This window comes from Drosophila suzukii, chromosome X (genome assembly GCF_043229965.1).
Source record: "Drosophila suzukii chromosome X, CBGP_Dsuzu_IsoJpt1.0, whole genome shotgun sequence".
Taxonomy (NCBI): Eukaryota; Metazoa; Arthropoda; class Insecta; order Diptera; family Drosophilidae; genus Drosophila; species Drosophila suzukii.
The window spans coordinates 16,423,285-16,436,994 of NC_092084.1; the positions used below are offsets into that span (position 1 = coordinate 16,423,285).

The 13,710-nt window shown below is 42.3% G+C and overlaps 1 protein-coding gene across 3 annotated transcripts in view; it reads left to right on the forward strand.

The window, feature by feature from the left end:
- Positions 1–13,710, forward strand: part of ec (ubiquitin specific peptidase echinus) — a 54,939-nt gene that overhangs the window by 35,562 nt on the left and 5,667 nt on the right. For 2 of the 3 annotated variants that reach the window (XM_017086911.4, XM_017086912.4), the window contains 3 exons: positions 1,310–1,402; positions 12,183–12,476; positions 13,575–13,703. In XM_017086911.4, coding sequence (XP_016942400.2) covers positions 1,310–1,402; positions 12,183–12,476; positions 13,575–13,703 — 516 coding nt within the window. Of the gene's footprint in view, positions 1–1,309; positions 1,403–6,124; positions 6,409–11,196; positions 11,698–12,182; positions 12,477–13,574; positions 13,704–13,710 lie in introns of those variants that run through there. The other variant, XM_017086910.4, reaches the window with a different exon arrangement.

Genomic DNA, 13,710 nt, shown 5'->3' on the forward strand with positions numbered 1-13,710 from the left:
AAATCACATATAGTCTGGAAAGTTGTACAGACTTATGATTTATTTGTTTTTAATAGGTATTATTTGGTATTATATCAGTGGCGGATTCAGAATTTGGTTGTGGGGGGATATAAAAATAAATTTGATAGGTAGAAATCTCAAATTTGGAAAAAAATACATATTACATATACTTTTTAGCCCGTTTGGAGGGATTTTTACCTATACCTCGCCGCAATCGCCCACACACCCCCACCCCCACCCTGTGAATTTATTTTTATTTAAGGAATATTCTATTTAATTGGTTTTAAATATATGCATAGACCCCTTAATATTGTTTTATTTTCTTTTACATCTCCATGAAAGCATCAGATTTTGTAGAGGTTTTTAAACCAAATCATTGGTGAATCATTGCGCATTACTTGATTTATTTCTCATAGTTTGATCTGCAAACTTTTTGTACATGGGTATACATACACACATCTGTGTTCAGCTGAGTGTCTAATGCCATTATTTTTTTCGACTGACCAAGCATTTCTTTTCGGTTGGCCAAAAAACAGGCTCGTGCTCAGAGCTTTGTGGCGGGGACTTGGGGATTTGGGGCCTGATGTGTATTGCAGCTGCTCCGACTGGACATTATGGGTGCCTAAGATTTCTAACTGTTCGCTGACCGGTTTTTGGTTTTTTTTTTCGTTTTCAAGTTGCTCCAAATTGAAACGCTTTTTTTGGCATTAGAAGGGAGCGGGGCTTTCACTGGCCGATTGTTAATTACAGCCCTTGGTACGGCTTAATTGATAGATCTATGTATCTACGAAAGGGGGGGGAGGCGTGATTCATACCAGGTGAACTCTGACTTCGAAACGAAAACAACAACAGCAAGCAACGAAAATCACCGAAAAGGCCGCCAAAAAGTCGAGATCGGAGAGAAACTCCAGACGGGTTTGTGTTTTCCAGTCTCGATCGGTCTGCTCCGGCCACCCAGTCTGAAAAGCCTGTCCCAAGACGAACTCGAGACCGCGTCTGCGAAGTCCGCGATTTGGCTGGCTTTTGCAGGTTTGTGGCTGTGGCCGAAACCGAGCACGAAACTGGTTCTTGGCCAGCGTTTTGTGGCGCGACTTTTGGGCAACTCTCTTGAGTCTTTGAGCCTTTGTCTGGCGACACACACACAAGATCTCGGCGGCAAGATGGCGTCTTCTCAACCGGTTTGGGCCTCTCTTTTGTTATACACACAGAGATTTGATGGAGATAGGATGGCCTGGTGGAGCCCCTTCCCCAATCGGTGCTCTCTTCTCTGTTAGCCATGGTAGTAACGATCGCCCGTTCTCTTTTGCAGGTCTTGTGGCACTTGGACGCCTTTCGACGATCGTTTCGCGGCCTAAATCAGCATGTTTGCGGCGGCCAAGACTGCATCTTCTGCGCTCTAAAGGTAAGTTCGAAATTCGATATCCAAGTCGTGAACCATTCGAAGATCGTAAGACATTGCTGAGAACAGTTTTGTATTTAAGTTACAATAAGATCGTAAATCGTTTTTATAGTATTAGTAAATAGGGAATACTCTTCACAAACCCCTTTCGTGCTAATAATAATAATTAATTTAAAAAGATCATGAACCTTATACAACCTTATATGTAAAAAACCCTTAGTTCAAATGGACTTAGATTGATCTCAAAAGTTTAGTTACTTTTAAGTATTTAGTTATAAGGTTTAAAATATCACATAAAATATATAATCTTACTATAACCTTACCAATTTGTGCCTGCAACCATTTGATAACTTCGAAATTCGAAGTGTTTAGCTTGTAAAACCTACAGCATACTTTTGGGCACACCAAGAAAGTCGATGCCGCCAGCGAGGACTACAACCACAAGCTGTTAAAGACATAACATTCTCAGGGTTTCCGCTCATTGGCCTGGCTTAAATAAAGCAATTAAGCGCCAGGGTCAGGTCAATTTTCCCAGTCGCCTGTCTGGCTTTTTCCAGATTTTCCGCAGCCGATTTCCGACTACTAGGTTGCACCTTAATTGCCAACATGCTGTCATGTCTCCTTCTCCGGAAAATTCAGCATTTATTCACACGCAGCCCCTTGCTCATCTGCTCATGTGTTCAGCTGTTCAAGTGCGTTTTGTGTCTTTTCCCCAGGCTTTGTGCTCTGTGTTTTCCAATTTTCATTTTCCCAGGGTACATGGGAAATCCAGGGAAAAAACGAAATCCTTAAATCGGCAATCCCGAAAATGCAACACTCAATGACTCTACCTGACAGGCAGGTTCACACCCCCTCCACACAACCTTGCATGTCCAGGGGTGTTTAGATCCTGGCCCCGGATAAGTCCTGGGATCCTGTGGTCCTGGGCCACTGGTCACGCCTACCGGGACCCTTACTCCTGCCGGACCCTCTAGCGTGACTGACTTTCAACGGCTCGTTTGTCCTGTTCTCACCTCGTTAAACCTCGAATTAAACTCGAGTCAAGCGCAATTATGCAAATGCCCTTAGGAAATCGTAGAGGGAGTCAATAAACTCTACTGCCCCTATAGGAATACCCTTAAAATGAGAAAGCACATATCATAAATTCCTTTAAAATATGAAATATCAAAATTGATAGATAATTCTTGAATTTAAAATATACCTTTTTATATCTTCCAAATTTAGATCCTTTCATTTTCCTTAAGATGGGAATAGGTAGGGACTTAAAGAACACAAATATCATATCATACAACGTAAATAACATTAAAAATTTGCATACTTTGCCATATAAAATAGGCACAGACTGCTGTATAAGGAAAATCTTATTCTCAGCTCTGCAGATCATGTTTCACGCGAGATAAACGAAAACTCGCTCTATATTGACTCCCTTTTAATTTAAACCAAATGCATAATTATTCTAGAAAGAAGAAATCATCCAGTCATCAAAAAGAGATCATGATAACCCGAAACAAAAAAAAATCATGGGGACTCGAATGCAAGCCAGAATTTCCATTTTGATAAAGTGGAAAAACCGAGTAGAGAAAACTTAAGGCAGTCACCCTCTCAGGCGGCTGGTGCAATATAGAAACCAGACCGGCGGATGATGATCGTCATTATTAGTATCTTGGTGATCATTAGCCAGAAGAGCAGAGTTTCAGAGGCAGAGTTTCTGAGGCAGAGGACCCAAACATAGTCCCAAACGGAACCCAGAGTAGCATCTTCCATCGTGCTAACCCCTGGGCAAGCGACAAACTCGTGACGTTCGGGAAAAACCCGGGCCGCCAACAAACAAAAGGCAAAACGACTGTACGCGACTGTACTTTTCGGGCCAAGACGCTCTGGCCACAAAACAGGGTGTTCGCTGTGTTCACTGCACAGTGGGCCCTCTCTCTCTTGGTCGTTTTCCCCTTCATTTTAGTTTTTTTTTATTTTTATGTTTCGCTCCTCAAACATTGATGACGACGAAGTGGAAAGTGTTGGTGCCTTTTGCCGCTGCCTCTTCTCCTGGTTTGTTTTTGTTTGACTGTTTTGTTTTGACTGTTCTACACCTCTACCCATACCTCCAAGTAGTATCCCCCCGAACACCCCTGGTAACCATGGTTGCCACTTGCCCACTTGTTTGCTGCCACATATTAAACGAGAAACGTTGGAGGGCCCAAGAAGGAGTGCTGCCCCCTTTGTCTTGGCTTGTTTTTGCATTAATTATACGTAGCCCCGGACAAATTAATTTTTACTCCACCTTTCCCGCGGGAAGACGGCTATTTAATTATGAAAATCGTCGCTGAAGACATTGGCCTTTTAGGGCTGGGAAACTCCCACGATTGCGATCGCATTTTGACCGTTCCCCACGCCGATTGTTGCAAGAGGGTTAAGAACCCGACCAGGCAACCGGGAACTTCTTGATGAAAAATCGTCTCGACAGTTTTCTCGGCTCTGCCATGCCTCAATGCACAATTCCCATTAAGGGCCCACTGACTTTTCCAGAAATTCAGAAATCCAGAGATGCACAAATACACAAATAACCAAAGGACAAAGTCATTATCATTAGAGTGAGGCGGCCAGAAGACAATGTCCTCGTTTACCGGGAAAATGATCTATCTAGATCTGAGTATATCTTGAGCACAGACCACAGACCCTTGATCGTGTGCCAGTTGCAGGGCCTCCACTTATCGCCAAGCTTTGTTTGCCCTCCAAATATATATACTCCAGATTTGGATATTCGGGTACTCCCTAATCTGGAGAGCATCTAAAGTAAGTGCAAACAAACAGCCTTTCGGGTTTCATTTTTATTCCTCGTTGTTTGCCCAGAGCCGCCATAAAAAAGACAACGAAATTACCATGAACAAAATGGAGTTGGGGGTGTAGTACTAGTACTATATGGTATATGGGTAGGGCCGAGATCGCAGGGCACGAGCGTGGCGGAGTGCAGGTGCTAATCGGAGATGCGGAGACAAATCCATTTCCATCATCGCCATATCTCAATCTGCGTGATTCACTCTTCGGCCACGATAAAAAGAAAAAACCCATGTACATACATACATTGCCGCTCTTTAGCTTTAATATTGTTAAGCTTTATTTCGGCTTTTTGTTTTTTATTATTTCTTTAATTTATTCGCTCGACGTGCGATATGAAGGTTTTTTTATTCGTACACAAAACCGACAACATTTTATTCACCGCCTTGACAAAGAAATGCAGTCAATCGCCAACGTAGAATCCATCAATTATTGAGTAGTTTTCTTCTTTTTATTGTGTTTGATACTTCTTTTTTAGTTAATTTAGCATTTGACATATTAGAGAAAGAACCCTCAGCATGTCAATCCATCAAAATGGAGTTTTGTTTTTGTGCCATCCGATTTCTATACCTCCCGAAATGGTCAAAACGTTTCGGCCAGAGTTGATCGATCAGTTCTGTGTTTTCAGGAAAGAGAAAATCAATGTAAACAATATTTTAGCAAAGCTTTAAAAGGTTGATGATAGTATTAAAAATCATTAAATCAAAAATTAAAGGTTTTACAAATAATTCAACAAGTATATATTCATATTTTATATAGAAAGTTCATTTTTTGGAGATCTTAAGTTCAATATTGTTAATTATTTTGGTACATTTTCTTGGGCACCTGTGGGCATTATATAAATGCATCCAATACAATTCCTTTCACTGCTGCATCTCAGTTTTGTGTGCAATTGATCTGGGACGCAATCAATCAACTGGCCTTACACAGTCGTAGTCTCCCCATGAGTCACACTTTGACTCCAGTTTCGAGGCCCCACTCTCGCTTCTTTTTGAGTCATGGACTCGTTGGCGGGTGGATGGTCTTAAACTTTTGAACCCAGCCAAGAAAGAGGCCTTTTGTTTATTCCTCGTTTTATATTTTTCTTTTTTTGGGTGAACTGAACTGCAGCATCTCCAACTCCATGACACGATAACGTGTCTTACTTTTACCACTCCACTCACCTACAGCCGAGATAAAACCCAGATTTTTCTTTCGTTTCGTCTTAATCGTATTATTTGCCCTACACGTTTTATGGATGATCGAATTTATTAAGGTTTTCCATGGAATCGCAGGGGTTTTTTTCGGTTTCGCAGGGTTTGCGCATGCGCACGCGTTTCGTTGGCGTTTCCGCTTTTACAGGCTGACTCATAAATCTCAAGATCTGCAATCTGCGCACCCAAGCCAACCATGGCCACAGACTCCAAGACTGGTCTTCGGTCTCCAATATAATATGGTTCTGGTCTATTATCTAAGCTGCAAGATGATTTGGACTTTTCTTTGTATCGCTGCCTGCATTTGTCATTCGAACTGAGGTAAATCTGAGCAGCACAGGGTGTTCCGGGTGAGGAAATCTGGGAGACTTCAGAATCTCGAGAGAAGAGAGAAAGAGAGTCAGTCGTCTTTTACCTGCTCGGCCAAGACATTTACCTGTTTGGCCTACTACAAGACAAACTCCCCCGTTTTCGAGTTCGGATTCGGATTCGGTTTGGGTTTGAGTTTGGGTTCGGGTTTCTCGGGTTTGCTCAGGTGAGTTCACCGCGCGCTGTTGATATAACTGAAGTTCTTGTTCCCCTGAAAACCAGTTTCTCCCGAGAGTCTCTACCATATCTCCGCTCTTGGTCAAACACCTCTCTCGCTCTTTTGGCCATCCGACAGCCAAGCGGCCAAACGAGTTTCAGTTGCGAGGCAAATTTCCCAGTCGACGGACGTGTTTAAATCGACGGTCGGTCGCTCTATCCATAAACCTCATCTAGAATCGAATCTCGGTAGAAACCGGAGTGAAGAATTGCGCGCGCGGCAAAAAAAGTAATAAACGCTGATTCCTAACAAGTTCAAATAAAACTCATTTTTTTCTGGTGCCTGCAAAAGTTTACCCCCCAAAAAAACAAATACAAACAAAGAGTTCCAGAGTTGTGCTGAAATTAAGATAAATCATTGGAATACTTTTATATACACAGAAAACGAAAAATGTTTGCGTAAGTTGAAAACTTAAACAAAAGATTGAGCAGAACTCGAGATTTTTGGCCAGTTCGTGAGGTTTGTTTGGTTATTAGAAGTGAAATAAAGGAGTTTGGGGTTTTGGTCTGAAAAAGATCGCAGCTTGGTGTTGCTCACATGGAATTACCTGTTTTGGATGTTTTTTTGTTGGTTATTGATTCTTTGATATTCGTCGAGCATGTGGGTCCGGTCCGCATCAAAAATCATAGCGGTCCAAATGGTTTAAGACCGCCAACCGCCAACTGCCAACTTGTTTTTTCCTCACCTTTTGTGAAGATCTTTTGGTATGTAAATGCCTGGCAGCCCGCAGCCTTCGTGGAAACCTGTACCCGAACAGGTACAGTGGGCACTCGCCTAATGCATTTATGCTGCTTATTAAAGATTAATCTGTGCGCCGCACGCAGGCTCGCTTTTATATACGTACTTATTTCTCAAGACCCGTGGGTTTCCCTAGGGAAAGTCCAGGGACTCACGCGATCGCGATCTTTAAGTGCGATTTTTTTCATATCGCGGATCCAAAGGGGAGTGTTTCGGTTAGAGTTTACAATTTGCATGGACACTCCACTCTATTCAGATACACTCCACTCCCTCAATTGAAATGCAGGCCCTCAACCCAAAGTTGGGTTCCTTCTCGCGACTCAAGCCGTATGTCACTAGCCCAGCCATCACCATCATTACCAATATTATCATGACCATCTGAATGCCGCGACTTCTTCTTCGACTTTTCTGCCCCAGTCGAATATTAAGCGGCAGATTTGTGTATTTATGGTTAATTCTTGGGCCTCCGACGCCTGCCTGGCATATGTAAATATGCGAGTGGAGAAATATAGCCATTAGCCAGCCGTTTAGCAGTCGCCTCACGTGCGGAAATCACAGCTACAGGTTGTCGCCGCCACACTGCCCCTTTCACCTTTCTGTGTAGGGGAAAATATTTTAAAGAACCCTAGACATTGAATATGAAAATCTTGATTAATTCAGAAGTTTTCCAATGAATATATTCATTTAGGGGTCCCAAATGGGGATGCAATTTAAAATACTTGTTTATTCTCCAATCAAATCCATATATCCATCCATATTTAATCAAAATAATATTGGATCTTTCCACTTTGCTTATTTTAGGATCCCAAATGCTAATATATTTAATATTTACTGGGGTTCCTAAGATACCATTTAAATAATGGTTTTATCTTCAATCAAATCCACATATCCATCTCTATTTAATCTTAATGAACCAGCATTTATGCTTATTTTACGATTCCAAAAGGTAATACTACTAAATATTACCTGAGGATCCTAGTAATGGTTTCTCCCCCAATCAAATCTAACGATTTTACAACCGTTTTTCCTGCCATTACCATCTGTTTTGCAAAGAAACCTGTTGGCTGAGTTTCCCACCATTCCCAATCTCAGTTCCAAAAACACAGGAATATTTCTTGCCATGTACCTTCCTTTTTCTATGCCTCATTTATCTGCCTGCCATCGCTGTTTTCGCTGCTGGATTCTCGACTTGAGACATCTGCAACATGGGTTGCAAGTTGCTAGTTGCTGTGTGCTAGTGGCAGGTTGCAGGTTGCTGGTGGGCCGTTGCACGTGTGTTGTTCCCACATTTGGCCGAGAGTTCAGGTAGACTCGACTCGCTCTTTGTCTCAATCTGGCTGAGAAAAAGGTCAGTTCTGGCTCTTTGTTGCCGCTGTAATTGCGGAAGCAGACACATTCAGCTAAAGCCAACGTTTAGGCCCCCGCGATCTGGCTTAACAATTAAAGCCCATAAATCATCAAGTTGGCAAAAAGAGAAATAATATAAGCGAAAACAAAACAGCAGAAATAACAACTACAGAAGCCAGCAGCAATAATAAGAAGTAATAACAATAAATGAAAACATTTTAAGCTGCAGGCCAGCTTGTGTGTTGCCAACTTGTTTTGCATTTGAGAAACAGCTCTCCAAAGCTCTCCAAACGTTTCTGTATCTCTATCTCTAACTTCGGTGTGTATCTGCGATCGGCTCGAGGTGTGCAAAGCCAAAGTCCCAAAGCCCCGATCTATAAATAGTGTCGGTTGGGGTCTCAAGGACTGCCAGTTCGTTTTCCCCGCCAAGTGTCGCCTCATCGGATCTCGAATCTCGACTAGAGACTCGAGACTCAATACTCGACTCACAAATCAAAGGCGAGCAAAAAACGAAAGAGCAAATCAAACTCGAGACATGATCCACAAAATGGAGGGCAAAAAACCAGGCTAATGCAGTGTACTGTTGCAAATGTATTTGAATTTCTTTATAAAATATGTTTAAAACTTGGAAAAACTAAAAGCCCTTAATCGAGAAAAATAGTACATATAGTATAGTAAATTATACGTATATATTAAATTAGTATCCTTAAAAATTAACTTAACTTCAGTAATATCATTGACATTAAATGCCATTCATATAAAATTCCCTGCTTAATATCACTTTACTCTGATAACTAGCGAAATTCCCTTGGAATCATTTAACTAACCACGCAATTAGCAAACCATTTTCATTTCGAAGAACTATATTAGCTTAGTAAAATATTCTCATTAATAAAATTAGTTCCCCTGAAAATGAATTTAATTTTATTAATATCATTGATATTAGATGCAATTCAAAGTGTTGGATTGATGCAAAGATAAAACCCCCATGCAGCATCATTTTACCTCTGATTAGTAGCTCAATTCCCTTGAAATCATTCAATTTACCACACAATTAGCAAACCATTTTCATGTTGAGAAGACCTCAAGTAGTTCCATTTAAAGTTGCCATCCGGAGTGATCGCATTTCGCGATCAATCCCTTGGGCTTTTGCAGTTGCGCACTTGGCGCAAATTGTTGGCCAATTGCTGGCTAATTACATGGCCTAAATGATTCGCCAACTTTTTTGCTGTGTGTTGCAACAGTTTGGTCCAGTGGCTTGGTGGCCCAAAAGCCCAAAATCCCAAAGGCGGGAATTAAAGAGCGTGACGTTTGATTTTGAGCCCCCGGACTAATTAGCATGCAACTGTTTTGTCCATTGAATGGGCAATTATACAACCGCTGAAGGGGCAGGAACCACCGCTGCACTTTACCTGGAAAAACAATTAGGAGGGGAGAGGAAAAAACTAAAACTGGAAATCACTGGGTTTTCCCTGTCCGAACTTCCGCTCGCCAACAGCGGCTTTTCCGCTTATTAAACATTTTTTATGTTTCGGGCCAGATCGCCGGCCATAAAATCCAGAATTGTCACCCAAAGTGCATTTAACTCCAGTGGAGTGTTTCAATTTTCCTTTGTGTGTGGCACTAAAAAATATATCTAAATTTATGGGTTTCTTTTGGGGGCCTTTTGTGTAGTATATGTCTATCAGGGATTTCAGGTGAAGATAATATGGGTTTTTCGTTTTTCAATTGATTGTAAATTCACCTTGTCACCCCTCAACTTTATTTGATATTCATTGCCTTGCTTTTTCTGTGTACATTTTTTGTGTTTTTCCCTCTACTTGAACTTGAACACTCACTCATGCAGCACAGTGTAGGCCAGTGCAAACTGATGAACTCACAACTCAAACTTCTTAACCCCTCCCTTTTCTCGTTTCGAAAACTCAAACAGTTGACAAGTGTTAATTGTGCCGATTCCAGTCCGAATTCGATTCCAAGTATTGCGTGTGCGAAAAACAGATCTTTGTGTATTTTTGCATGTACTTAAATGGGACCCCCAGGTAAATGCATATGGGCACTTGAAAAATAAGCATTTAGTATTTAATTAAATTTAAAATGTTTGTCACACTGTGATTTAAAAAGTTTAATTGAAAAACCTTTTTATGATCATGATCATGAATCATATTATCAGACCATTTAACCCAGTTCTTAATTTACATAATGATATTTCTTAGGCCAAAGGGCTATCATATCGTTTAAACATTTTTCTCTGGTTTTTAAAAACCCATCAAAATTGTGTTCCGTGCATATTGGCCTGCCTTTTGGGCCGACTCATTGTTCGTGTCGGGTTGCCGTTGCTTTGGGCCAAACAATTGTAATTGACAGCAGAAACGGCAAAAGGCGTTTACAGATCTCAGCCATATGTCGCATATGGCGTCATTCTGGAACCCTTAGCCCCCCTTGAAACCCCCGTAACTTCATCAACTGGGACTGGAGCCCCGGGTCTCGGATTCTATCGAGTGGCACTTTATTTTCAAGGCGTCAGCGGTTGTCAGGCGGCAACATTAGACCGCTTTACCGCTCGGCGCTTACCGCTCAACCGCTCGCCACTTACCGCTGCTGCACATGCAGTTTGCTGTTTTTGGGTTCGCTGTTTTCAGAAACCGCTGAGTCGACTGCCTTTTCTGGGGCTGGAGAACTTTGTCTCGGCGGATCGGTGGATTATGGACCGGTTTGCTGGCGAAACTTTCGATTGGCCGCAAATGAGGTCGAGAGCAGGCCAAAAGCGAAAGTCAAGTCCAGTCTTAGGGTGTGCCAAATGATGGTCCAAAAACCTGTCGCAGCTGTTATCGATCCGATACGATACGATATGTACCTTTAATTGCCTCGTATCGCTATTAAACTTCCTTTTTAATTGCTGGGGGTTGCAGGTTGCAATTTGTCGTTTTTGGGGGCTGACTTTGCACTTTTGTTTGCACTTCCGTTGGCTGACTTCCCCTTTTTTTCCATTTTCGAGCTGACTAGAGAATATAACACTTAACACCCCGCCTGGCCAAAAACTTGAGAAACAGGGAAATAAAAAGGAAAAAGCTAAGCATTTTTTTTATAACCTATTTCCACAGTGACATGTTGGTTGATAGAATACATTGAAGAGGCTCTGATTACCGGATAACAACAAGATGATCAAGTTCCGCTACAAGAGGAAGGAACCCACCAATGTGGTGGGCGGGGGCGGGGCTCCAACGGGAGGACCAGGAGCAGGCGCAGGATCAGGATCAGCCAGTACTGCATCCTCACCTACAACATCCGCACCTGTTTCCGTGCCCGTTTCCGTTCCCGTGCAAATGCACCACCCCCAGCTGAGCCACCTCATCAGCAACAACGGAGGCACCCTGCCCAGGAGCAGTCCTCGGAAGCTAATCCTCGATGGAGCCGACAAGTCGGCCACTTTGACCCGCCAGCAGTCCAAGCAAAAGTCGGTCAGTGCCCTGGCCAAAGTGGCCAGCAGCGTGGAGTTGGCCGTAATGGGTTATAATAACAATGGTAATGGAAATGGCATCAACGGCAGCAACATCAACATCGCGGGAAATTCGGAGAGGGATCGCTGTATCAATGCGGTTATTGTAAGTCCAGGGAATATCTGTGAATCTACCCTAGTTATATCAAATATATATAATATTTATCACTACCAGTATTGAAAATAATTAAACTAATATATCAAATACATATAGATTTAAATGAATTAAAAAGCCTATTGAAACTGGATTACAGAGTCTTAATCAAAATAATATTTATAATACAAATAGATTAAAATTTATAAAAAATCTTATTCAAACTAAATTAAAGAGTCTTACGTTTTAAGCTTACATGATAATCAGCTTAAATATTACTACCGCAATGAAGAAAATAAAAAATATTTTTAAATGTACACGTACGTAATCACTTTTAGCTTAAAGTAAGATTAGCTGTAAGAATATCAGATACGATAAAGTGCAATAAGCTTTATAAAATCCCTCAGCAATGTCTTACGAAAATAAGTAGATCTTAAATATGAAACCTTCTAAGCTCAAGTTTCTAACCATTTTACTTATTGCCTTCCCAAAAACAGGAACTCTTCCAGCAGCTGCAGACCAGCTCAGAACCGGCCTTGTGTCCGGAGCCACTGCGTCGGGCTTTGGCCAGTGGTCCCTTGGCGGGGCGTAGATTCCCCCTAGGATGCTTGGGAGATGCCGCCGAGTGCTTCGAACTCCTGCTGCACCGCGTCCACTCGCACATTTCGCCGGACGATGGCGACTCCTGCGAGTCCTCCGCCTGCATCGCCCACCGGAGATTCGCCATGCGCGTCATCGAGCAGAGCGTCTGCAAGTGCGGAGCCAACTCCGAGCAGCTGCCCTTCACCCAGGTGAGTTTAGATCCGAGTTTAAGAGATACCCATCATAAACTCAAAGTTTCATAAGTTCAAGAACCTTGCAAATCCTCCTTAAATCGAAGAAATCACACTTCCATACTTCAATCTTTTTGATAGAACCTTAAAACCCCTTAATTATAGTAAAATATTTAGTGCCTACAATGAGAAACCATAAATAATAATATATTATCAGCGGAAGAGATTAAAACATCTTAAAAATGGCTCGTTTTGGGTTCTATTTTGTATTTTTAATACCCACCTGACTTGTTTTTCTGTTTCTGTTCCACTTTCGCATACAATTATTATTCAACTTAATGAGCCTGATTTATATTTGGCAGTGAGCTTAGATCTAAGCTTTGCCTAAGTTGCTAAAATTAACTTAGGAAAGTGTTTGTAAAAAAAGCACATGGGAAGATGATTTAGATGGTATTTTTATAGGGTTGTCCTTTCCACCAACTTTTAGAACCCATAACTTAAAGGCTTTGCTTTTCATCTTATAGAAACTTAGTTCCTAACATTTCTAAAAGCTGAAATGCGTAATACAGTTTAGTTTCGTGGCGATCCCTGAACTTTTCTGCGTGTGTAGAGAACCCGTTTGTTGGTTCCCCCGATCGTAGATCGCAGATACGATCGGTGATCGAATCAGAGCCAAACTCGTGGCGTGGGTTCCCGTTTGGAGCGGAACACCTGCAACACTCGATGTTGCACTGGCCGTCTCTTGGGTGTCTTGAGTGCCTTTTGTCTCGAATGTCTGCCACTTGTCTCTCCGCCGGAGAACAGTTAGCTGGGGTGATTATTACCGATCTGGTCCGGGCAAACGGGTTATGGGTTAATGCCATGCACATGCAGATTGGCGGCTGCCAGAAGCTGCCGGACCAGTTGGTCCCTTAAAAGGGGTTCCATTATCATCGCTGGCCATAGCATGTACACCGTATATCTTGTGCTGACGTCAGCACGTGCCAGAAGAATCAGAAAAATCAGAAGAATCGGTTTAATCGTGATATAGTGGGCGTATCACTTCCGTCTTGACCATATTCCGCAGCCAACTAATTGACTTCTGATCCATGATCTCCGATCTCGTATCTCCCACAGATGGTGCACTACGTCTCCGCCTCGGCCTTAACCTCCCAGAAGAGTCTGGCCCTGCAGTCCCACCAGCAACTGAGTTTCGGTCAACTGCTAAGGGCCGCCGGCAACATGGGCGACATACGCGATTGTCCGGTGAGTA